The sequence below is a fragment of the Procambarus clarkii genome, chromosome 43 (genome assembly GCF_040958095.1).
Source record: "Procambarus clarkii isolate CNS0578487 chromosome 43, FALCON_Pclarkii_2.0, whole genome shotgun sequence".
In the NCBI taxonomy this organism is placed as follows: Eukaryota; Metazoa; Arthropoda; class Malacostraca; order Decapoda; family Cambaridae; genus Procambarus; species Procambarus clarkii.
In genome coordinates this window covers 37,391,372-37,419,180 of record NC_091192.1, presented here as the reverse complement: position 1 = coordinate 37,419,180, position 27,809 = coordinate 37,391,372, and the positions used below count along the sequence as shown (strand labels likewise).

The window sequence follows — 27,809 nt, the reverse complement described above, 5'->3', positions numbered from 1 at the left end:
AATAGACGCGAGAAGGGGGGGAATAGACGCGAGAAGGGGGGGAATAGACGCGAGAAGGGGGGGAATAGACGCGAGAAGGGGGGGAATAGACGCGAGAAGGGGGGGAATAGACGCGAGAAGGGGGGGAATAGACGCGAGAAGGGGGGGAATAGACGCGAGAAGGGGGGGAATAGACGCGAGAAGGGGGGGAATAGACGCGAGAAGGGGGGGGAATAGACGCGAGAAGGGGGGGGAATAGACGCGAGAAGGGGGGGAATAGACGCGAGAAGGGGGGGAATAGACGCGAGAAGGGGGGGAATAGACGCGAGAAGGGGGGGAATAGACGCGAGAAGGGGGGGAATAGACGCGAGAAGGGGGGGAATAGACGCGAGAAGGGGGGGAATAGACGCGAGAAGGGGGGGAATAGACGCGAGAAGGGGGGGAATAGACGCGAGAAGGGGGGGAATAGACGCGAGAAGGGGGGGGAATAGACGCGAGAAGGGGGGGAATAGACGCGAGAAGGGGGGGAATAGACGCGAGAAGGGGGGGAATAGACGCGAGAAGGGGGGGAATAGACGCGAGAAGGGGGGAATAGACGCGAGAAGGGGGGGAATAGACGCGAGAAGGGGGGGAATAGACGCGAGAAGGGGGGGAATAGACGCGAGAAGGGGGGGAATAGACGCGAGAAGGGGGGGAATAGACGCGAGAAGGGGGGGAATAGACGCGAGAAGGGGGGGAATAGACGCGAGAAGGGGGGGAATAGACGCGAGAAGGGGGGGAATAGACGCGAGAAGGGGGGGAATAGACGCGAGAAGGGGGGGAATAGACGCGAGAAGGGGGGGAATAGACGCGAGAAGGGGGGGAATAGACGCGAGAAGGGGGGGAATAGACGCGAGAAGGGGGGAATAGACGCGAGAAGGGGGGAATAGACGCGAGAAGGGGGGGAATAGACGCGAGAAGGGGGGGAATAGACGCGAGAAGGGGGGGAATAGACGCGAGAAGGGGGGGGGGAATAGACGCGAGAAGGGGGGGGGGGAATAGACGCGAGAAGGGGGGGGAATAGACGCGAGAAGGGGGGGGAATAGACGCGAGAAGGGGGGGGAATAGACGCGAGAAGGGGGGGGGGGAATAGACGCGAGAAGGGGGGGGGAATAGACTTGAGGAAGGGGGGGATAGACTTGAGGAAGGGGGGGGATAGACTTGAGGAAGGGGGGGGGATAGACTTGAGGAAGGGGGGGGGATAGACTTGAGGAAGGGGGGGGGATAGACTTGAGGAAGGGGGGGGATAGACTTGGGGAAGGGGGGGAAAGATTTGGGGAAGGAGGGGATAGACTTGGGGAAGGGGGGGAGGATAGGCGTGAGGAGGGGGGGAGGATAGACGTGAGGAGGGGGGGAGGATAGACGTGAGGAGGGGGGAGGATAGACGTGAGGAGGGGGGAGGATAGACGTGAGGAGGGGGAGGATAGACGTGAGGAGGGGGGAGGATAGACGTGAGGAGGGGGGAGGATAGACGTGAGGAGGGGGGAGGATAGACGTGAGGAGGGGGGAGGATAGACGTGAGGAGGGGGGAGGATAGACGTGAGGAGGGGGGAGGATAGACGTGAGGAGGGGGGGAGGATAGACGTGAGGAGGGGGAGAGGATAGACGTGAGGAGGGGGAGGATAGACGTGAGGAGGGGGGAGGATAGACGTGAGGAGGGGGGAGGATAGACGTGAGGAAGGGAAGGATAGACTTGAGGAGGGGGGAGGATAGACGTGAGGAGGGGGGAGGATAGACGTGAGGAGGGGGGAGGATAGACGTGAGGAGGGGGAAGGATAGACGTGAGGAGGGGGAAGGATAGACGTGAGGAGGGGGAAGGATAGACGTGAGGAGGGGGGAGGATAGACGTGAGGAGGGGGGAAGGATAGACGTGAGGAGGGGGGGAGGATAGACGTGAGGAGGGGGGGAGGATAGACGTGAGGAGGGGGGGAGGATAGACGTGAGGAGGGGGGGGAGGATAGACGTGAGGAGGGGGGGAGGATAGACGTGAGGAGGGGGGGAGGATAGATGTGAGGAGGGGGGGGGAGGATAGATGTGAGGAGGGGGGGATAGATGTGAGGAGGGGGGGGAAAGATGCGAGGAGGGGGTCTGACAGCTGGGTGGACAGCGCTTCAGATTCGTAGTCCTGAGGTTCAGGGTGTGATCCTCGGTGGAGGCGGAGATAAATGGGCAAAAAGTTTCTTTCACCCTGATACCCATTACCTAGCAGTAAATAGGTACCTGGGGAGTTACACAGCTGCTATGGCCTGCTTTATGGGGGGGTGTAACAAAAAGAAGGCCTGGTCGAGGACCGGGCTGCGGGGTCGCTAAGCCCCAAAATCATCTCAAGATAACCTCAAGATAGACCGACAAGAATGAGACAGGAAGATGAACCAGCTATGCTTGATCTGATATTTACCCTAAATGAGTGGGATATAAGGGAAATTAAGTTGGAAGCACTCTTGGGAATGAATGATCACAGTGTATTAATCTTTGAGTACCTGGTAGAGCTAGAATTTATCTCCCCCAAAAAAGAACTAGGAAACAAAAGGCTGGCATATCGAAAGGGATACCATGGGAAACAGACCTCAGAGCTAAGTCTGTACAAGACATGATGGACTACGTCCCCCAAAAGTGTCAGAAAGCAGTAAACAGGTTCAACCCGGCCCAAAAGGAAAAATCCGAGAAGCAAAAGAAGAATCCATGGTTTAATAGGGCATGTATGGAAGCAAAGGAACTGAACAAAAGGGCGTGGAGGAACTTCCGAAATAACAAAACACCAGAAAGCAGGGCGAGATACCAGAGAACCAGCAATGAATATGCTAGTGTGAGAAGAGAAGCAGAGAAAAATTATGAAAATGATATGGTAAGCAAAGCCAAGACTGAACCAAACCTACTACACAGACACATCAGGAAAAAAAACAACAGTGAAAGAACAGGTAATGAAACTTAGAACAGGCAAGGACAGGTATACAGAGAATGACAAAGAGGTATGTGAAGAACTCAAGCAGAGGACCCAGGAGGTCTTCACAATAGAACAAGGTGAGGTCACTGCACTAGGAGAGGGGATAGTAAACCAGGCAGCCTTGGAAGGGTTCGAAATTACGAGAGATGAAGTCAAGAGACACCTGTTGGATCTGCATGTGAGAAAGGCTGTTGGTCCAAACGGGATCTCACCATGGGTATTGAAAGAATGTGCAGAGGCACTTTGCTTGCCACTCTCCATAGTGTATAGTACGTCACTGGAGATACACAAAAAGGGTGACAGGTAAGAGGCACTGAACTACAGGCCAGTGTCCTTGACTTGTGTACCATGCAAGGTGATGGAAAAGATCGTGAGAAAAAGCCTAGTAACACATCTGGAGAGAAGGGACTTCATGACAAATCGCCAACATGGGTTCAGGGAGGGTAAATCTTGCCTTACAGGCTTAACATTATCGCACGCACCATGTGCATAACGCAGACTTTGACGTCATGGGGCTAATGGTGCGGGCGAGCGTGCGGTGATGCCTAAATGTGTATACTCATTTCAGTTTTCTCACCTTAATTCTAGTGCTACGTCATTCGTTTTGGTATCATTGTGTTTGCAATTAAATTCCCTGCAGATGTATATGCATATAATGTCCAAAAGCCTGGCGAGACTCCCCGAAGCAAAGCCTAAAGTTACCCGTGAATGAGCACCAATTTGCACACCACAACCTAATGTGTATACTCGTTCAGTTTGACAACATCAATTTTCATGTTACATCGCTCATTTTGGTATCAAATTGTTCGCAACATAAAGGCGCGCATTTTAAAACTAGTCTCATAATAATAGAGCAATAACCAGAATTTTAACAAATATTTTAATTTTGGATGCTCATCATCAAAATTATATATATCTTTCCAGTGTTCTGACATCAATTTTCATGTTACATCGCCCGGTTTGGTATCAAATTGTTCGCAATATAAAGGTGCGCATTTTAAAACTAGTCCCATAATAATAGCACAATAAATAGAATTTTAACAAATATTTTACAATTTAAAATTTAGACCCAAAAACGTATTTATAATCTTTCAAGTGTTCTGACATCAAGTTTCGTGTTACATCTTTCATTTTGGTATCAAATTGTGCGCATTCTAAAGGCGCTTATTTTGAAACTATCCCGAGGTCAATCGGATAAAATATGAATTTTATACAAATATTTTTGTAGCAGACACGAGTCCTGTCCACGGCTAGGACTCTAGAGAAAAAAAATGGACGTGATCGGTGTCCAAAGTGAGCGATAGTGTTATTAATAGAGTTCTATAACCAGCTAACAAAGATTAAGCAAGAAAGAGAAGGCTGGGCGAACTGCATTTTCTTGGATTGTCGGAAAGCCTTTAACACAGTACCCCCATGAGATGCTGGTACATAAACTGGAGAGACAGTCAGGAGTGACTGGTAAGGTGCTCCAGTGGATAAAGGAAAACCTAAGCAATAGGAAGCAGAGAGTTACAGTGAGGGGTGAGACCTCAGATTGGCATGAAGTCACCAGTGGAGTCCCACAGGGCTCTGTACTTGGTCCTATCCTGTTTCTGATACCCAGTACTGTATGTAAATAATCTCCCGGAGGGTATAGACTCATTCCTCTCAATGTTTGCTGACAATGCCAAAATTATGAGAAGGATTAGGACAGGAGGACTGCTTGAGGCTTCAAGAAGACCTAGACAAACTGAAGGAATGGTCAAACAAGTGGTTGTTAGAGTTTAACCCAAGCATATATAATAAAGATAGATGTAGGGAGCAGGAGGTCTGAAACAAGGTATCATTTGGGAGATGAAATTCTTCAAGAGTCAGAGAGAGAAAGACTTGGGGGTTGATATCACGCCAGACCTGTCCCCTGAAGCCCATATCAAGAGGATAACATCAGCAGCACACGCCAGGTTGGCCAACACAAGAACAGCATTTAGAAACTTGAGTAAATAATCATTCAAAACATTGTATACCACATATGTCAGACCAATCCTGGAGTATGCAGCTCCAGCGTGGCATCCATATCTAGTCAAGCATAAGACTAAACTGGAGAAGGTTCAAAGGTTTGCCACCAGACTAGTACCCGAGCTGAGAGGTATGAGCTACAAGGAGAGACTACAGGAGTTAAACCTCACGTTGCTGAAAGACAGAAGAGTTAGGGGGGACATGATCACCACATATAAGATTCTCAAAGGAATTGATAGGGTAGATAAGGACACACTATTTAACACAAGGGGCACATGCACTAGGGGACACAGGTAGAAACTGAGTGCTTAAATGAGCCACAGAGATATCAGAGAGAACTTTTTTAGTGTCAGAGTGGTTGACAAATGGAATGCATTAGGAAGTGATGTGGTGGAGGCAGACTACATACACAGTTTTAAGTGTAGATATGATAGAGCCTAGTAGGCTCAGGAACCTGTACACCAGTTGATTGATAGTTGAGAGGCGGTACCAAAGAGCCAGAGCTCAACCCCCGCAAGCACAAATAGGTGAGTACACACACACACACACACATACAAATATGAGATGAAGTACTTAATGAAATGGACAGAGAAAGATCTAAGAATTGATATAACACCAAACCTGTCCCCTGAAGCCCACATAAAAAGAGGCTAGCATCAGAACAGCCTTCAGGAACCTGTGTAAGGAATCATTCAGAATCTTGTATACCACATACGTAGGACCAATCCTGGAGTATGCGGCCCCAGCATGGAGCCCGTACATTGTCAAGCACAAGACGAAGCTGGAAAAAGTTCAGAGGCATGCCACTAGACTAGTCCCAGAACTAAGAGGCATGAGTTACGAAGAAAGGCTGCGAGAAATGCACCTCATGACACTAGAAGGCAAAAGAGTAAGGGGAGATATGATCATTACCTACGAAATTCTCAGAGGAATTGACAGGGTAGATAAAGATAGACTGTTTAACACGGGTGGTATGCGAACAAGGAGACACAGGTGGAAACCGAGTACCCAAATAAGCCACAGGGATGTTAGAAAGAACTTTTCAGTGTCAGAGAAGTTAAGAGATGGAATGCATTAAGCAGTGATGTGGTGGAGGCTGACTCCATACACAGTTTCAAATGTAAATATGATAAGAGCCCAGTAGGCTCAGTAGGTACATCAGTTAATTGACAGTTGAGAGGCAGGGCCAGAGCCAGAGCTCTAACCTAAGCACAATGTGCTTAGGTAATTACATATATATACTGGTGCTTCAAATGGTACAGTTTTGATGCACCAATACAATTCCATTTCCATGTCAAATTTAATACAAGATATTATTCCTCAAAGTTAAAAATTACTTCAAAATTTTGGTAATATCATTCTCAGCACTGGAGAAAACTTTAACTACATTCTCAACTTACACCGACAGTTGTAGATTAGGGATGCTCTGTAGGTCGTAACGGGGTGAGGCAGCCAACGAATTAGCCCACGGAGAGTAAGTGCGTTTTTTGCTGGGAAGCCGCATGGGCTTCAAGTATATTTGGGTTACAGTGTTAGCATGCCGAGGGCGTTTCTTTACCGTTAAGATGACTTCGACAGGGAATTCTTGCATAATTGCTGCCACCTTATGAGGACTCCAGCCAATCTGTTGGCAATTATAGAAATCTCTAAAGTGTTGATAAGTGTAAATCTGTTACATTACTATATAATCTGACTAATGAGAACATTGTTATTGTGTGTAATTTACATTAATAATATAAAACTTATATGATCCAGCTCACACAAGAGGAGAGATGTGCAAATATAGAGATGAAACATTTAATGGAGAAGAAAGATTAGCACAAAAACAAAGTATAAAATAACCTTTGCATCTTGAATCAGCAGTTATGTTATGGCTGATTGAGTCAGAATAATATGAGGGGAAAACTTTAAATACTATACAATAACAAAGTGGTAGTGAATGCCCTAGAACATGCAAGACAAGACAGTAAATGTGAGCATTGTAACAGATCTCAGTGGACAAAACATGCTCGGATAACATTCAACCAATGACGGTTCAATGTTTTCAACAATGATTCATTGTTACATCAATGTTGTGTGTGTATATTACCCCCTGCCACTTAAGTTACCTATTTTATGAAACAATGGGGGTGCTGTTATGCATGATTTTTAGTGTATGATGCTGCTTGTTTATTCCTCTTACTATACAGTCTCAATGATGTAATGAATGGACTAGTGATATTTTTAAATAATTAGTACCTTCCTTCACTATACTGTTCCACCTTTTTCTTTGTGCCGATGCCTCTCATCCCATGCTAGTAAAAGACATGATAATGACAACATATGTAATTTAATAAATCTCTCTCTCAATATAAGATAGTGAAGATCATATTACTAACAACAGTCTGGTAGTTGACTTGCACCAGCTCATCCCCCTCCTGCAGTTTGCCGCACTGGTAAGCCGGACTCAGTGCTCGTACTTCTGACACCTGGTGGACACCGTGGTAGGATGACAGCAACCCTAATCCCTGCAGAAATTCAATCTCTCTTATTCTATGCTCAGAAAAACAAATAAATTTGCATTGTTCAATTAATTAATTACTAATATATTTCAGCACTACATTTTTGGTGTTTTGGTGACCATTCTAATGCAAAAATTCCTTAAACGTCTAAATGTAAGTAAAACATCAGGGAAAGAATCGATACAGCACGTCGCTGCTATTCGTCGGGTTTGCTTCTTCCAAGACTTGTGACATCCATGATAAAGATGATATGATTTAAAATTCATGATTAAATCTTCAAGCAAGATCAGCAAATCAGATCTAGCCAGACAGTTGAACATTATGTATGAAAATGAGATTGAAGCTCACAGACACGATTGGACTACTAACCCACTCGTCATCAGCCTTCTTCTTCATGGTGGCAATGTCCAGAGTGGCAGGTTGAATAATCAGAGGGTCACTGTACTCCTGCACCAATAATAACACTACAATTAACCAATCATCATAACATCACAAAACAAGCCATCAAAATTGTGTTTATATATACAATATCCTCAGTACTGGAGGTAATCCTTTGAATTATGGACTAATTATCTCAGAGCCAGCTATTACCTGGATGATTTTATCTGATATGACAGCAAGCCTAAGGCACAACTGGAGAATGATGGTGGCTTGGTTCTCAGCAAACATGTCACGCTGGGCAATGGTTGCAAGTCGAATGCTCAGCTCCACCAGGTCACTCTTAAGGCAATCATACTTTTCCTGGCCTTCAAAAGGTTGCCTGTAAGTAAATTATAAATGTTTAAATGCAGTGCAAATAAAGATATACTGAACTTCTCTCAAGCTATTCAAAAACACACACAAAAATGATGAGATTACACTGGAGAAATATTGAAGAAATCAAGGTCCCAGTTGTGAAGAAAATGCCAAGTGCACAACTCATTCCATCAACATGTGCCTTGCGTAGGAGCATTTTCTAGGCCTAGGTGCCTTCACTAGAATTTAGATATTTAGAAAGCATAAATGCACTTTTGACCGAGATATCTAAATAAACACACAGTACAGTGGTACCTTCAATTACGAATTTAATCTGTTGCAAAAGACGGTTCGTAAACCGAAAATTCGTTAAACTGAAACGAATTTTCCCAGAAGAAATAATGCATTGTTGAATTAATCCACTTCACACACCCAAAAATATTAACTTAAAAATACATTTTATACAGAATACTACTCATTTGTTGTACTACAGTATATCCTACCTTTACTGAGGATGCTTGTTGGCATATGAAGAACAGTGAGGAAGGGGGAAAGGAGGAGAGGTGTTAGTTTGGAAGCGGAGTCCCCTTCCATTATATCAGGCGGTGACGTGATTTCTTGGGTACTCTCTCACCTACGTTTTGCAGGCATATCACTGGGACCTGGTTGTGGCTTGCTTGTCTTACTAACAATCTGTCTAAAGACACTTGTTTTTCCCTACGTTTTAACACTTGTCTGCAGTGAGACATCACATTATCATTGAAAAGGTTAATGTAACGGCCTGCTACAGCTTTATCCGATTGAGTTTTTTCAACAAAACTTTGCAGTTCTTCCCATACTGCACACATTTTCTTAATATGGAAGGGACATCCTTTACTCACAATTATTTTCTTAGGTTGAACTTTACCAATGACTTTCTTGGGACCCATAGCATGATATATAATTATTTTTATGTTCAGAAACCAAAAAACCAGCATTGAAGGTAATGAAATGCCATTTTCTGGGTGAGACCCGGAGGCTCCCCAGAACTATCCAGGGTGATGCTAATGTCAGACTTTGGTATCAGTCATGTGTATGGAATTCTGTAAACCTACTGGGGACCATGAGCCAGAACCTAGCACCCCTCAGAGGCACGAGGAGCCTAGGGTTAGGCACCCAGAAAGGTAGGCGTTACAAAACAAACCCCTATTCTGGTGAAAATTGCTACAAAAAGCCAAACAAGTGGATAGAACATAGCCAAACAGAAACGAGCAAACGAGTATGATGTCACACGTCGTCATGCCGCCATCTGTGCAGTTTCCCCCTCCCCAGGAGGGGGAAGGGGAAGCCCCAGACCCCTGCGCCGACCATCCACATCCAAGTTCTGAGGCTGGATATCAAAACTTGTGGCCCATGTGAAAAACCGCCGACCTGAGGGAGGGAAGGTTGTCGGGGATCCTCTGGGTCTCACCCAGAAAATGGGGTTTCATTACATTCAACGCTGGTTTTCTGTGGGGAGCCCCGTCGGCTCCTCGGAGCTACCTAACCGAAGACGAAAACAAGGGACCTAACCCGGGAGGCAAAAGTCACTCACCCCCAAACGCAAAGTGGAGACAAAAGACCATAACTGCCAACCCAAGGCCATACAGGCCAGACAAGGCCCAGAAACATCAACGAAGGAAAGCATAGCCAACCTACGAACAACATGGGCATGGGGGATAGACAGCAGGCTGGCAGGACTGAACCACCCCGCGGACGACCCGAGAGAACCGTACTCTGGAACAGGGAAGAAGGGAAACCGGAACAACCCAAAGGGTGACCTCGGTCACGGCAGCCATAGCACGCAAAGAGCGGCGAAATGCCGCAACTGAACACAACACATGATGCACCCCCGGCCAGACCAACCAATCAACAACAACCCAAGGACCCCTCCAGAAAGCGGCCGCGTCAGTCATTGTCAGAAAAAGAGACGGCTGCAAGTGAACAAGCCTACTAGCAGAACCAAAAGAGCCAAAACCCAGCACCAGAGGAGAGCATGAAGCACCCGCCCGACCCCCAGAGGCCAACAAGAAAACAGCCTCGTAAAACAACCCAGAACCGAAGGGGCCACAACAAACCAAGAAGAAGAGATGAGAGCACCAAATCAAAGAACCAGGACGGCTCAAGCGGCGCAAGAACAGGCCGGGGGTGAATCAGACCAGAGACAGCTTGCAAATTGGTGCAGAGAGAACACCAAAACCGAAGCATTGGGAAGTTTTCTGTACAGATGTTCCGTCCCTCATCTGAATGTGGTGATGTGATGTATGTGTCCCTCATGCGGTGTATGTGGCAAGATGATGGCCCTGAACCCCAACAAGAGAAGGACAAGACCACGCCAATAAAATGTAGCAAACCCACTAAGGGACAAAAGAAAAAGGAAGAACCGCCAAGAAACCTCACATCGCTGCCGAGACGAAGCACACAGGTGGGACACCATCAACGAAGCCACCTGATCACCAACAAATGGTGGAGACTCAAGGCAGAACCAAACCGGCACCGCCATGGACGGATCAAGCATAGGAAGAGGCGAAGCTGTGGGAAAACCTCAGGTGCGAACACTGAGCAAGCAGAGCCGGAAACCCAAGCCAGCTAGGAACCAGACGGAACATCTGCCATACAGAAAACTTCCCAATGCTAGCGAGCTCGCCAGGATATCGGAAACACTGTGGTTCCAACGCGAGACTCATGAGAAGTGACACCACGAGAACATGAAAATGCCAACTGGCAGGTCAAGCCAGGAAATCAGGAACCCAAACCCAGCAAGCCGGGAAAGAACCAACCATGGCGAACAGACACTCCCTGCCTGGGAGGACCCCCCCCCCCCCCAGGAACCACTGAAGGACAAATAAGGCCGGCAACGGATGACAACTAGAAGCCACCAGCAGAAAAAACGCTGAATCACGGACGACGCAAACAGCAAAGACAAAATTGCAATGAAAAATGAAGAGCCAGGTCCCAGGCCGAGGCCAACAAGGAAGCGAGCACCGCAAACTGAAACGCAAAGCAAAAAGTAGGGACACCGCAACCCACAGGAGCGGCGAACGCAGCCCCAGCAGGGCAGGACGAAGCCTGCAATACCGAGGAAGGTATGAAGAGAACAAACCAGGACGGAACAGCACGAAAACAAAAATGCACCGCTCGAAAAGGAACACAAAGAAAAAAGCCGGAGCCAGGCCCTGAAATCTAGCACCTCCTAGCCCAACGAAAAGAAACTGCAGGGGCAGGAGAGGAAGAACAGAAGCTACAATCACCTGCATACAGGGAAACCCAGAAGATGGAAGCGCCAAGCAAGGAGAAGATGAAAATACAAGACCAGAACCGAACACGGGCAGTGCAAAAGCAGGGAACTGAGCATGGATAAAGTCCAACCTAGTAGAGCCAAGAAGCACATACTAAAACACACATCAATGTAATTACCTAAGTGTAATTACCTAAGTGTAGTTACAGGACGAGAGCTACGCTCGTGGTGTCCCGTCTTCCCAGCACTCTGTCATATAACGCTTTGAAACTACTGACGGTCTTCGTCAGTAGTTTCAAAGCGTTACATGACAAATAGACAAAGCATTATGTGTGTAGGAGAGAATGAGAAAAAAACAGAAAAATGCAAGAAAAAGACCAGAAAAATAGCCCAAGCACCAGCAGCTAGGGACAAGAGTGTAGAAGGAAGATGAGGAACGAAGATAATAGACAGCAAGTGGGAACAAAAGGGACGTGACCTATCACACACAGAGAACCCAAGGCATATAGAAGAGCTCAGCCAGGCACTACACAACAGTCAAGGAATGAGTGACCAAGATAAGACCACGAAAGATGGGGCCGTGCCCTACCGTGTAACAAATAACACAGATGAACAAGGAAGACCACAGGAAGAAGCAGGCCATGGGCCAAACAAAACGCCACAACCAATCCCCAACACTCATCCAAAAACCAGGAACCAGCGCCATGCCCGACCGCATAAACTCACCTGCAGAGGATAGGCACGAACGTGTCGGAACACACTGTAGTCGAGAATATTCCGGGAGTACCGTTAGTGGAAGAAGGCCAGAGCAGCACGTGCAGGAAGAGAAGGGTAGAGACGAATGCGGCATCCCACACCCGTATGCAGCGAAAAACTAGGCGTCTTCCCCATATCGGTAATTCAGAACACCCCCACTTTCTACGGGGCCCGAACTGAAGAGATATGAGGAGTGAAAGTGGCGAAACACCCAAGAAGAGAAAAGGACGTGGAACACCAACACTTGCGTACACCATCCGTAACAAAAACTCCCACGGCGCATGCGCATGATGCATGAGGTACGAACCGCATAACCCGCCCAGCAGGGAGGGGACCAACTAGGAGTATTTAACACTTTTGCCACATGGTGGCACACGAGCGCGTCACTAAGTTTTGTTTGGGTTCCGCAAGGGTGACACTGGCGGGCGTCACGAGAATAAATATTTGTATAAATTCCAATTTTGATCTGATCTACTTCGGGATAGTTTAGAAATGTTCGCCATGAAATTTATGTTTTCTCTAATAGCCAAAGAGCTTATTTGGGAGAACGGCATGGCAGTGAATCATTGTGGTAAAACAATTGTATTATTGACACGACGAGTATGATCGACGTAGTTTTTATATGTTGCTGCTGGTCGAGCGCATCCTTATGTGACGTTTTATACTTATGTTCTTCTAGAACATTCTATTGCGAACACATTGGTACAAAAATTAAATACGTAAATCAAAAAATAATGTCAGGACAGTGAATTGAATATACACTTTTCAATGCGGGTTTCGCCGATATACCGCCGCGGGTAACACTTCGGCCACTTCCCACACTCTTGTGGGTGGGTTGCAACATTGATTCTATATTTATATGCATATGTCCGTGTAGAGAATTTTATTGCGATTTCAGTGATACCAAAATTAACCCTGTAGGATAAGTGTGGAGTTGAAAACCCTGAAGATAGTAGGTACATTTCGTTGCTGTCTGGCGCTCATGGCTAGTGATCGACGTAGTTTTTATTTGGTGCCGATCTAACTTTATGTTTTGGTGACATTTTATACTCATGTTCTTTTAGAACATTCTATTGTGAGCACATCGGTACAAAAATGAAATATGTACAACGAAAATTAATGTCAGGACAGTCACAAGAGTATACACTTTTAAATGTTGCCGCTCGATCGCCAGAAAGCTCATTTCAGTTGGGGAAAGTTTTTTTTTCATATGCTGTTTCGCAAAAGTGTTAAGGAATAGTGGCAGTGCAGAGAGAGAGCATGGAGAGAAGATATAATTACAAAAGAACGAGACAGTATCGAACACTAAGAAGAAGCACGGAAGAGGACCAATGAGTCCTAGAAAGGACTGGAGGCAAGCCTCACCGGAAGATGACAGACGTTCCAATAATACGGGAAGAATCAAAGACCTTCCAGAACCTTCGAGATCCGACAGAAGCAAGCACAAAATCGCGAAGGCTCATAGGCACAGTTGCACCCGAGACCAATGGTCATGCAGAACCTCGATACGAGGGGAACATGACCCCAACATGACGGAGAAGTCCCATCCCAAATTAGAAGGGTGAGAAAATGGAGAAGAGTACCTACCAATAGGACGGAACCGATGGACCCGAAGGGACAAGGAACCGAACCCAAGGAGAGGCCGACTCCCAACAACGCGTACACAGAGGGAGGAAAGGAAAACCCCCACTCCCCATAACCACAAGCCCCGCACAGAGGGTAGAAAAACCCCAGCGGTGTCCAACGGAGCCCGAGGCCCCCCAAGTCGGCCCTTCCCCAGTCCCAGGGCCGAGCTGTCCCCCAAAGCCCCAGCCTCACAAGAAAAAGCCAGGGTAGTCGGATAAATACACTAAGGAAGGGAGCCCACTGGCAGACTCATACAACACGGCTAGAGGAACAGGCTCGAATGTCTCCTTTGCTACCCCCGGAAGGGAAAATTCCCGAGACCGCCTGAGTTTCAAGACCATCGAATCCCCGCCCGACCCCGAACCCACAGACGGCGAGGATCCGTATGCAGGGAGGAAGGGGAGACAAGATTAACATCCGTCGAGGATCGAGGATGACAACCTAGCCCGTTGCAACCACCTGAACCCAACGTGCAATGCCCATGCTGCCTGCACCTTCAAGACTGGGTAACCGAGTCACAAACAAGCAACAAAACTCGCAGGACTCCGGGTCGAAGGTGCCACCGAACCAACAGGCAGCAGATGGAGGCAAAAACAGTGCGAGTCACCCTGAGACAAGGGGGGACAGAGCAACGCTCGAACTTGCACAAAGCGAGGGAGGGACTCAAGGGTCACATCCATCAGATCCGCACACCCCCGTGGGGATTCCCAGGGTCCCGAGATGGAACTCACGCTCAGGGAAGCTCACGCAGGGTACTGCTAACCGGCACCCAAACTACCGAACGACACACTAAGAGATGAACCCCCAGGACGTGTACACTCACGGGGACCTAGCAGCTGGTACCACCTGAAGAGAATTTAGTACCCAGCAACTGTACTCAAGGAGCAACCAAGGCAGGCTCCCCCACCAGGCAGGAAAACAAAAAGAAAAAGAAAACCTCGCAAGAGGACAGCGTACCCAGGCGGAACAGAGCCGGCTGCTTTGAATGGTGAAAACAAGCTGCGCAATACCCTGCTCCCCCTACCAGTGCAAACTGCTCCTTACCCTAAGGTAAACAAGGGGGGACAAAACACCCCAGCACACAAAGGGTGGCCAAAAACCGAGCAGTAAACGGCCTAGCAGAAACAGACCAAGGAACTTGTGGAAGGTGGCCTCAAGCCTTAAGGGCAGTACTTACAGGGCTCCTAGGGAAGGGAGCCCTAGGCTCATACAGCTCGAGTACTGAAGAATCACTCCTGGCTCGTGCACCCCCTAGAAGACAGACACCACACACAAGGCACAGTGTTGAAACAATCACTGGGGCCAGACAAATGCTTTCACCAGAATAGGGGTTTGTTTTGGGGCGCCTATCTTTCTGGGTACCTATCCCAGTCGATGGCAGACACAGACTGCTCCCAACCACAAGAGGGTTTCTATAGGCCATTGCTTCTCGTGCCTCTCTGAGGGGGCCAGGTTCTGGCTCGTAGTCCCCGGTAGGCAAGAACTCCTAGCACTTTGACTGATGCCAGAAAGTTATACATATCCATTCAGCCTGGATAGCTCCGGGGAGTCGACAGGGCTCCCCCCAGAAAATACTGTTACATTTGTTATTTACCTTATTGTAGGAGTTATATCCATCTTGAAGTCTCATCGCGTTGTGAATGATGTACAGTAAATACGTACTGTAGTATATTATACCGTTAACACTGTGTTGATTAAGTAGTTCTGCTGTATGTTGAGTACTACAATACAATTTATGAAAACTATTGTACACTAAAATTACAGCAACTTTAATTTGAACACTATGTACACACACACTTAAATTTAACACTTGTTCTATAACTGTTCACACCACACACGATGTTTTTAAATGTTTGCATCAGCTTTGCTGGTGCTCGCTGCTGCTGTGGCTTCAGCTGCTTTTGCGCTGGTGCTGGCTGCTGTTGTACCAGTGCTGGCTACTGTTGTACCAGTGCTGGGAACAGCTGTGATCGTGCTGGGTACTGCTGTTCTCATGCTGGGTACGGCTGTGCTTGTGCTGGTTGATTTTCTGCTACTAGTTCTTGCAAAATATTGCTTCATTTTTGGCATTAATAAGGCACTATTAGTAGGCCCCCGAAACATTTTTTTGTATAAAATACAGCTGTAGTCAAAGAATGGTAAATTCCACGATTATTCTTCCACAGCAGTTAAATACTGTACGTCAATCACAGACAAAGCCAAGGGCACTGGGTGCATACTGTACGAATGCAGACTAGGTCTATACGTACACCCTACAGTAGGCTGATGTTTAAGCCAGATCCAGTAACAAATTTCTCTCAAATATTCGATTTACATCAAGTTATATTTTTTTGGGTTATATATTTAGTTTAGCAATATTATTACGATAATAAGAGCTATAAAAATACTTATTTTAGAACTGATTTAGTAATTTTATTATTTCAAAGCCATAGGTCACTGAACTGTGGTGACGAATTGAATAAAACACGCATGGTTTTGTGTGCACACTGATTAGACCTGTCCACTTGCGCTGGACTTGTGAGCCACCAATAAACATGAATAATTTCTCAAATAGCAGATATCTATCATATTACAGTAAATTTTTGGTTTTATTTAGTTTAGTTTAATTAGGATAATAAAGTTATTAAAACACCAGTTTTAGAAATTATTTATTAATCTGAAACGTTCATAGTCATGGGTCACTGAACTATGACGACACAGACGAAAGCAAGTGAAACCTCACTGTAAAGTGAAGTTTACAGTACAGTATTCCCTTATCTGTCCACCCTCACTCATCTTGTTTCATCACAGAAAATGTATATAAGAAGATTTCAACACATTCTAGCTATTTACGCTTCAGCCTTTAAATTAATTTACAAAGATACATGTGCCACAAATCAGTGAATGAAAATCATTGAAACTCAGTCATTCACTTGTGTGGACCATTCTGGCTGGTGTTTGGTTCATATGGTTCACTTGTTGTGTGGACCACTCTGGCTGGTGTGTGGTTCATATGGTTCACTTGTTGTGTGGACCACTCTGGCTGGTGTGTGGTTCATATGGTTCACTTGTTGTGTGGACCATTCTGGCTGGTGTGTGGTTCATATGGTTCACTTGTTGTGTGGACCATTCTGGCTGGTGTTTGGTTCATATGGTTCACTTGTTGTGTGATCCACTTGTGTGATCCAACTTGTGTCATGAAGGAATTATTAACTGTAATCTGTGATAGAATGAGACAGTTTTCCCCCACTCTGTAAACTGTCCCAACATCGTAAGCTTGTGGACCGCTTGTGGTCCACTTGTGTGGTCCACTTGTGTGGTCCACTTGTGTGGTCCACTTGTGTGGTCCACTTGTGTGGTCCACTTGTGTGGTCCACTTGTGTGGTCCACTTGTGCGGTCCACTTGTGTGATCGAACTTGTCATGTGAGCCAATTATTAATTGTAATCTGTGATAGAATGGGAAAGTTTTCCACCAGACTGTGAACTCTGTCTCGACATCGTAAGCAAATCCGAACATCCCTCGCTTCGGCAAACCATCGTTTGTCAAACTGGGCGAGTAAATCCGGCCTGAAAAGTGAACGAACTAGCCGGAGATTCGTTGAATCGGGGTACGTTGAATCGAGGTTGTTCTGTAGGGGCATTCATAAGCCGAAGTGTCACTACATTAAAAAAAATTCTGTTATACAGTATATTATTATTTTCTAATACAGGTATTATAATAATTGTGACATGGGACAATCTGTTGGTGCAATTTAGTATTTTTAAGGCTACAGAGCACCACTTGGTTTCCGAACCCCTTGGGGACGAGACCCGTCGGTTAACATGTAAGTTCGTATACGAGAAATAGAAGGGAAAAAATAAACTAGAAATTTTTCCGAAAAAATTTACGAAAAAAACTCTAGGGGAAAACATCGACAGGTTCATGGCGTAAATGCGACCGTGTTTTGTTTGTACTCACCAATAAGTGAAGTCCTGATCCGCTTTATAAAAGTCCTTAATTATTCATAACTGATTATTAAGACGTCTGGCAAACATCCTCTGGATGTTTCCTGCCAGCCTGCAGGAACATCCTGCCAGCCTGCAGGCACATCCTGCCAGCCTGCAGGCACATCCTGCCAGCCTGCAGGCACATCCTGCCAGCCTGCAGGCACATCCTGCCAGCCTGCAGGCACATCCTGCCAGCCTGCAGGCACATCCTGCCAGCCTGCAGGCACATCCTGCCAGCCTGCAGGCACATCCTGCCAGCCTGCAGGCACATCCTGCCAGCCTGCAGGCACATCCTGCCAGCCTGCAGGCACATCCTGCCAGCCTGCAGGCACATCCTGCCAGCCTGCAGGCACATCCTGCCAGCCTGCAGGCACATCCTGCCAGCCTGCAGGCACATCCTGCCAGCCTGCAGGCACATCCTGCCAGCCTGCAGGCACATCCTGCCAGCCTGCAGGCACATCCTGCCAGCCTGCAGGCACATCCTGCCAGCCTGCAGGCACATCCTGCCAGCCTGCAGGCACATCCTGCCAGCCTGCAGGCACATCCTGCCAGCCTGCAGGCACATCCTGCCAGCCTGCAGGCACATCCTGCCAGCCTGCAGGCACATCCTGCCAGCCTGCAGGCACATCCTGCCAGCCTGCAGGCACATCCTGCCAGCCTGCAGGCACATCCTGCCAGCCTGCAGGCACATCCTGCCAGCCTGCAGGCACATCCTGCCAGCCTGCAGGCACATCCTGCCAGCCTGCAGGCACATCCTGCCAGCCTGCAGGCACATCCTGCCAGCCTGCAGGCACATCCTGCCAGCCTGCAGGCACATCCTGCCAGCCTGCAGGCACATCCTTCCAGCCTGCAGGCACATCCTGCCTAAAATATACGATGATGTACTGTACATTTAAGAAACAAATCTGGGTCACAGGTCTGTGGAGTGTGGTTAGGCTTACGGAGTCAGCCGGTCCCTCCCCCACCACCGACACACCTCCCCCACCCCCCACCCCAAACCCATACACACACACACACACACACACACTCTCAAAGGTCACGTGGTTCACGGTTCACTTCAACACCCATATATCGCTTCCTGCCTGCCTGCCTCCTTTCCAGCCAGCTTGCCTCCCTCCCTGCCATCATGCTAACGGGTAGTGTGTGTTAGGCTTATCTTCGGGAATGAGCCGGTCTCACCCCCACCACCAACAAACCACCCGCCCCCCTACATCCCATCTCTCAAGGTCACGCGGTTCAACCGCGTGACTACCACTCACTCCCTGCCTGCCTGTGCCTGCCTGCCTGTGCCTGCCAGCCTGCCTTTCCCTCCCTAATTCTCACTACTTCCATCCCTTCCTGCCTACCTCCTAGCATCTCTCCCTACCTCCCCCTCCCTCTTAGCATCTCTCCCTACCTCCTAACATCTCTCCCTACCTCCCCCTCCCTCCTAGCATCTCTCTCTCCCCCTCTCTCACTGATTCCCCCCCCCCTCATTCATACTGCCTCCCACCTAAGCTCCATCGTCCATCCACCCACCTAAGCTCCATCGTCCATCCACCCACCAGTCAGCCATCACTGACGCAATGCGTGCATTTGGAGCCAACATGGTGCACAGATGTTTCTTGATTGTGCAGATATGTAAAACAAAAGCACAGAATGAACATTCCAGCCTTATGGCAATTCAAAATAATAGGAATAATAGGCCGTGAATCTGTGAAGTCACAGTGGGCAAACTGGACCATCGCCCACCCACCACCACAAGCCGGCGTGACGCTTGGCGGACCCCTTCCTACCCGAACTTTGTTCGGGTAGCATGACTCCCCAACCCCAATCGGGAAACTGGAAGTTTCGGATAACTAAAGTTCGGAAACCAAGTGGTGCTCTGTACATATGTATCACTAAACTTGTTTATTATGTCAAATAGCATAGGTGAAGGCAGTTATCTTGAGGTTATCTTGAGATGATTTCGGGGCTTTAGTGTCCCCGCGGCCCGGTCGTCGACCAGGCCTCCACCCCCAGGAAGCAGCCCGTGACAGCTGACTAACACCCAGGTACCTATTTTACTGCTAGGTAACAGGGGTATAGGGCGAAAGAAACTTTGCCCATTGTTTCTCGCAGGCGCCTGGAATCGAACCCGGGACCACTGGATCATAAGTCCAGCATGCTGTCCACTCGGCCGACCGGCTCCCCAGTGCCGGTCGGCCGGCACTGGGGAGCCGGCACTTTACTCCCCAGTTAAGTGCCCCAACAAAATCACTTTAGCATGAAGATGTAAACCAAGAGAGAAGTGTGTAAAAGGCAAAAAATGAAAGGCCCAAGAGTATACAGGGAATAGAAGAGGTTAGATGATTTATGTTTAGATAGGAATGCAATAAACATTTTCTGTTGTGGCCAGTCCCTCTGAGAAGAGTTTCTGGATGAAACAAAGATGTTAAAAATGAACGGAGCTTAAAAATGTAAGTACACAGTATTTATGAATGATATGGGTTATTTTTGCATGTGTTGACCTTGATTTGGAACCACTGTAGAGTATATTGCAGTATTCATGAAGTGAAGATCTGAGAGAAATGTCATGAACTTTCTGCTTGATAAATGTCATGAGCCTGGCATGTATCAAGAACAACAGTGTAAGCAGAATTTTGTGAAAATTTATACCTTCTGCCAGTGTTGTTGATTTAGATAATGTCAACATTTTAACAGCCACCTACAGTTAATCAATCCACCCCCATGAATACTGGAAATAATTAAAATACTGTATAAAGTTAGGCAGATCTAATCTAAGACACCTGATGAGTGGACAGATGCAATTACTTAAAATTTACAAAATGTAGGTATTAATGTATGAAATCTGAGCAATATGCTCTCTACACATTAGAGGAAAAGAACGCTCAAATCCCATTACCTGTTGAGCCAAGACATGAGACCCTTAACTGAGGAGAGCACATCAGCCACCCCTGCAATGATGGCTGTAGACACCCTCTCTTGTCTCTTTTTGGCATTTCTCCTTTCAGCCCCTTCTTCATCATCCTCACCCTCCTCTTCCTCCCCAGCACTCCCTCCTCCATTCCTGAATGAGGAGGCCGTCTGTCGTAGCTCATTGTATATGCTTCGTGCTTTGGAGCTCAAGCGCAGGGCCATATACTGGACATTCTCCTGGTTTAGTTGGTAGTGCTGAAAAACACTACTATCAGAAAAAAAACAAAAACTCAATGAAAACACATTATAATTAACAACATATGACCCAACTAAGTTCATTGCAACAAAATTAAAGTCTCTTGTGATAAACATGAAACTCTGATGCCTTTATCATAATGCTGCAGGAAAACTACCAATAACTAATGTATTGTGTGATTACTTATTTATGGTATCTCACTTCTTTATTATATAAATGCAATTGATGATCACGAAACACTGATCATTTGTATATGGAAAATTCACAGAAATGGGAGAGGGACATGAACATTTCGGCCGATCAAAGCCGTTGTCAACACCAGACTGAATAAAATTATATATTTAAATTTGATGATGAGTTTGGCATTATATATACCAGGTTTATATATACTCTTCCCTATTTCCACTGTGCCATTTGTCTACAACTCTACATCAATTTTCCTCATCCATTTATGATTCGACTGGCACAACTCAACCTTCAGGGCAAAGGTTTCTCAGTCTGATCTGTTACTCTCCAAGATTTTTGGCATCACCGATATACATTTTAAAATGCATAATCTACCATAGTAGTTTAACTTTTCTGGCAAGTAGTGTATATAAATTACGAACATTATCATGGCTAGTGGTGATCATTGTGACTCCATACTAGAGACAATATCCCCAAGCTTGTGTGTCCAGGTGGCAGATGCTCCCGAGCTGTGGGTTCGAATCCCAAATGGGGTTATTGAAAGGTTTCACATTACATCATCTCAAAACTTAAGAAAAGTTTCACTGCAGCCCTTGCCTCTCCAGCCCTCAAAAAGAAGAACTATACTGTACTCACAATAATACGCAAAAGCTCAACAGCCTGAAGAATGATCTCCTGGTGGCCAATCTTGGTGACAGAGAGAGAGGGCAAGTCATCGGGGCTCAGTTGAAGCAACCTTTTGCCATCAACTTGGTTGTTGACAAAGTAGTGGATATAAGGCAAGATGGCTTCATCCAGACCTGATGAGCAAACATCCCATTATCAATGGTAAGGCCCACTTTATGTCACAAATTAAAATTTCAATTACCGTAAATATGAACCAAACATTAACTGAGACAATTCTAGTATCCAAACAAATTAAGAATACATAGCTGCTGCACAATGTCTATGAATATGTTGTAACACCATAAAGGTGTTTTGTTTAATTTTATTTAATATATATATAGTACACGAGTCAAGCCAGACAAGTTTTGAGAGGCGCCAGGTTGGCGGCCCCTAGAAATTAAGAAACTCGCACCTCTAAGCGATAATGACCTCAAGTCGATCTGAGGTCAGCTCGTGCGAATTTCACCTTGCTTCTGCTAATCTGATAATTGTAGCCTGATAGCCTTCAAACAAGCCGCCAGTTTCAGGTGTGGCTTGGTAGAGTGCCTGGGGCTACCTACTTGTGGGCAGAGTTAGCTAGTTGGTCCCCAATATATACTGAGGGAGCTGTAGATTCGTGGAATAAGCAATAGGAGAGCAGCAGAGCAGAGTAGGGTAGAAGACGGCAGCCAAGATAGGCTGTCGGCCGGGCGGAGGGTGACTCTGCCAGTTAACTGCAGACCATCCCCCCCCACCCTCTCTATTCAACTTAGACTCGGCCCTCGGTGAATGAACATTAAGGTGACTTAGTCGTGTTTACTAGTGTTGTGTGACAGGGGCATCAGGGGCAGACAGCTGTAGTGGTCTCGAATTCTTGGGTAATGACTCACTTTGTATATTAATAGTGAACCTTCAGTTTGATTGCTTGAATTATGATATCTATCCTGATAAATATACTTGATGGATTATTGAGAAATATATACTTGATGAATTATTGAGAAATATATACTTGATTCACTTTTCTTGTAATCTGATTTTATTTGCTCCTAGATCTGGAATTTTTGGATACAATATGCAACCTAGAGTGTAGAGTACTCTTGAATTTGTGACTAAAAGAAGCTTGCCTGGAACATTATTCCAGTTGACACATGTTAACAACATCTTTAATATACAGACAAGTTCCATTCCTTGTCTTGTATGTACTGACTAGAATGGATGGTGGCAGCACTTCTACTTCTACTATCTACTTCTACCTATCTACCCTTTTACCTCCTACTCCCTCTCTTCTCCCTCCGCCTCTCTCCCCCCTTTCCCTTTCACCTGATGGCTCTCCTTACTCCTCCCACCTACTCCTCCCTCCTCTCTTCCTCTCTCACCCCAAACCCTCACTCATTACTTCATTATCCATTTCTTTCCTTTCGGTTCTCTTGTACGTTTGTGGCAGTGAAATGTTCTAGAGTTCTCTAGATTTGCGGGTAGCCGATCAGGTACAATGCCTTGTGGATGTAGCACCTAGGTAATCAAATACCTAGGTTACAAGGTGTTCAACTAGAGAGGTTGCAGTAGGAACTCTGGGGGAACTCTAGAATAGCTAACTGGGGGCGGGATAATGGACAAAAGAGAGCTGTTTCCCCTGTCCTCGTTAGTTAACTGGGGGGCAGGATAATGGACTAAAGAGTTATTTCCATCACCCCCTGTTACAATGTAATACCTGCAGCTGTATTGGATAAGATCTATGCAATATGGCAGTTTCATCAACACTTTTCAATCTGTTCACATATTTACAAAAAACCAGCGTTGAATGCAATGAAACACCATTTTTCTGGGCGAGACTCGGAGGCTCCCCGGAGCTATCCAGGCTCATATTGCTAATGTCTGACTTTGGCATCAGTCATGCGTATGGAGTTCTTAGGCATACTGGGAACCATGAGCCAGAACCTGGCCCCTTCACAGATGTAAGGGGGCCTATACAAACCTATGGCTTATAGAAAATGGCCTAAAGAAACCCCCCCATGTGATTGGAAGTCTGCCATCGACCGAGTCAGGCACCCAGAAAGGTAAGCATCCCAAAACAAACCCCTATTCTGGTTAAGAAATTGCTACTTAAGAGTCGAACTAATGGACAGAACTCCCCAAACAAAAACGAGCTAACGAGCATGACGTCACCATGTCACTACTCCGCTGTCTGCGCGTGGGGGTAGGGGGAGCCCCAGATCCCTCACCCCGGCTACCAAAGACCCCAGTTCTGAGGCTGGATATCAAGGCACAAAAATGTGGACAACACTGTCCACAACCACACGACACTGTCCACTACCACACGACACGACAACACTGCCCACAACCACACGACACGACAACACTGCCCACAACCACACGACACGACAACACTGCCCACAACCACACGACACGACAACACTGCCCACAACCACACGACACGACAACACTGCCCACAACCACACGACACGACAACACTGCCCACAACCACACGACAACACTGCCCACAACCACACGACAACACTGCCCACAACACTGTCCACAACACACCACAACCACACGACACTGTCCACAACACACCACAACCACACGACACTGTCCACAACACACCACAACCACACGACACACCACAACCACACAACACAACCACACGACACTGTTCACAACACACCACAACCACACGACACACCACAACCACACATCACAACCACACAACACTGTCCAAAACACACCACAACCACACGACACTGTCCACAACACACCACAACCACACGACACTGTTCACAACACACCACAACCACACGACACCACAACCACACAACACAACCACACGACACTGTCCACAACACACCACAACCACACGACACAACCACACGACACTGTCCACAACACACCACAACCACACGACACTGTCCACAACACACCACAACCACACAACACAACCACACGACACTGTCCACAACACACCACAACCACACGACACTGTCCACAACACACCACAACCACACAACACAACCACACGACACTGTCCACAACACACCACAACACAACCACACGACACTGTTCACAACCATACAACACAACCACACGACACTGTTCACAACACACCACAACCACACGACACACCACAACCACACGACACTGTCCACAACACACCACAACCACACGACACTGTCCACAACACACCACAACCACACGACACTGTCCACAACACACGACACACCACAACCACACAACACAACCACACGACACTGTCCACAACACACTACAAAACTGTCCACAACCACACAACACTGTACACAACCACACGACAACACAACCACATGACACCACAACCACACAACACAACCACACGACACTGTCCACAACACACCACAAAACTGTCCACAACCACACAACACTGTACACAACCACACGACAACACAACCACACGACACACCACAACCACACGACACACCACAACCACACAACACTGTCCACAACCACACGACACACCACAACCACACAACACTGTCCACAACCACATGACACACCACAACCACACAACACTGTCCACAACCAGACCACACCACAACCACACAACACTGTCCACAACCAGACCACACCACAACCACACAACACACCACAACCACACAACCCCCCCCCCCCCCCCCCCCAGCAGGAAAGGGCGTAGGAGCAGCATGTCAACAAAGACAGGATTGTCCCTGGCCCAGGATCTCAGGGTATTTGGGGCCTTTGGTGGGTCCCTCCCGCGGGGGTTCTCTCCTGTGGCAGGTTCCTACGTTCTTGGTGGCTCCTCCCTCTCACCTTTGAGCCACTCCGAGACTTGGTCAGGGCACCATTCCACCACATTGACGTATGCCATTCCCTCTCTCGTCCACCATGTCCCTCCCTGTCTCTACTACTGCCAACACCACCACCTCGCCTCAAACCTCTCCACTCCACTCTTATCAATTTATTAAAAAAAAGTTAACGATTTCTTCACCATAAAATAAACGTTAATCTTGTCTCTAACTTCTTCCTTCAACTCTATACTGGATCAAATTCCTATTTTGCATTAACCTCGTAAATTGATGAAGTTATTTAATCAGCTGCTGGTAGCGAAGGTGTTGGTAATACTTCAATCCGGATATACATTGCCAATTCGTATTTTTTTATTATTATTATCAGTAAAACTGGTTCATTATCCAAGAAAATTGAAAATGACATAATTTATTATGATTATTACATGTTATTTCAATTGTTTAATACATGTAAAATATTCTTCATGCATTCATTGTATAGAACTCTCTACCGACTAGCTCACGGGTCCATGTGGTGGGCCCTAGAAAGAGCATATCACACAATATATAGTTGTAGGTGATCCAGATATTTCATTAGTCAATGTAAGTCCCATAGTAACTCACACGACAATAATTATCTTTACTGTAAATTTTGAACAACTCCATATTTTATTGATAAAAGTATATGAGAGAAAAACTAATTTTGTTACGCTCATCTGGGGCCCAGAAATGTCGGTGAAGTTCTTAACTGGTCGCTTCCTTTATGATTCATGTCCTTCCTGTGGTACTGAACCATGGTTTTACTGTCTTCCTGTGGGACTGAACCATGGCTTTACTGTCTTCCTGTGGGACTGAACCATGGCTTTACTGTCTTCCTGTGGTACTGAACCACGGCTTTACTGTCTTCCTGTGGTACTGAACCATGGCTTTACTGTCTTCCTGTGGTACTGAACCATGGCTTTACTGTCTTCCTGTGGTACTGAACCATGGCTTTACTGTCTTCCTGTGGGACTGAACCATGGCTTTACTGTCTTCCTGTGGTACTGAACCACGGCTTTACTGTCTTCCTGTGGTACTGAACCATGGCTTTACTGTCTTCCTGTGGTACTGAACCATGGCTTTACTGTCTTCCTGTGGTACTGAACCATGGCTTTACTGTCTTCCTGTGGTACTGAACCATGGCTTTACTGTCTTCCTGTGGGACTGAACCATGGCTTTACTGTCTTCCTGTGGGACTGAACCATGGCTTTACTCTCTTCCTGTGGTACTGAACCATGGCTTTACTGTCTTCCTGTGGTACTGAACCATGGCTTTACTGTCTTCCTGTGGTACTGAACCATGGCTTTACTGTCTTCCTGTGGGACTGAACCATGGCTTTACTGTCTTCCTGTGGTACTGAACCATGGCTTTACTGTCTTCCTGTGGGACTGAACCATGGCTTTACTGTCTTCCTGTGGGACTGAACCATGGCTTTACTGTCTTCCTGTGGGACTGAACCATGGCTTTACTGTCTTCCTATGGTACTGAACCATGGCTTTACTGTCTTCCTGTGGTACTGAACCATGGCTTTACTGTCTTCCTGTGGTACTGAACCATGGCTTTACTGTCTTCCTGTGGGACTGAACCATGGCTTTACTGTTTTCCTGTGGTACTGAACCATGGCTTTACTGTCTTCCTGTGGGACTGAAGCATGGCTTTACTGTCTTCCTGTGGGACTGAACCATGGCTTTACTGTCTTCCTGTGGTACTGAACCATGGCTTTACTGTCTTCCTGTGGGACTGAACCATGGCTTTACTGTCTTCCTGTGGTACTGAACCATGGCTTTACTGTCTTCCTGTGGGACTGAACCATGGCTTTACTGTCTTCCTGTGGGACTGAACCATGGCTTTACTGTCTTCCTGTGGTACTGAACCATGGCTTTACTGTCTTCCTCTGGTACTGAACCATGGCTTTACTGTCTTCCTGTGGTATTGAACCATGGCTTTACTGTCTTCCTGTGGTACTGAACCATGGCTTTACTGTCTTCCTGTGGTACTGAACCATGGCTTTACTGTCTTCCTGTGGTACTGAACCATGGCTTTACTGTCTTCCTGTGGTACTGAACCATGGCTTTACTGTCTTCCTATGGTACTGAACCATGGCTTTACTGTCTTCCTGGCTTTACTGTCTTCCTGGCTTTACTGTCTTCCTGTGGTACTGAACCATGGCTTTACTGTCTTCCTATGGTACTGAACCATGGCTTTACTGTC

General features: G+C 46.8%; 1 protein-coding gene across 3 annotated transcripts in view; it reads right to left on the bottom strand.

The window, feature by feature from the left end:
* The window catches only part of LOC138350034 (serine-rich adhesin for platelets-like), an 81,520-nt gene extending 55,831 nt beyond the window's left edge, over nucleotides 1-25,689 (bottom strand). For all 3 annotated transcript variants that reach the window (XM_069300298.1, XM_069300299.1, XM_069300300.1), the window contains exons 1-7: nucleotides 25,585-25,689; nucleotides 21,775-21,938; nucleotides 20,683-20,951; nucleotides 8,050-8,218; nucleotides 7,828-7,905; nucleotides 7,336-7,464; nucleotides 6,358-6,581 (exon numbers count right to left, since the gene is read on the bottom strand). In XM_069300298.1, the coding sequence (XP_069156399.1) occupies nucleotides 6,358-6,581; nucleotides 7,336-7,464; nucleotides 7,828-7,905; nucleotides 8,050-8,218; nucleotides 20,683-20,951; nucleotides 21,775-21,938; nucleotides 25,585-25,642 (1,091 nt within the window). In that variant the 5' untranslated portion in view covers nucleotides 25,643-25,689. The remainder of the gene's footprint in view (nucleotides 1-6,357; nucleotides 6,582-7,335; nucleotides 7,465-7,827; nucleotides 7,906-8,049; nucleotides 8,219-20,682; nucleotides 20,952-21,774; nucleotides 21,939-25,584) is intronic.
* Between the last annotated feature and the right edge of the window lie 2,120 nt (nucleotides 25,690-27,809).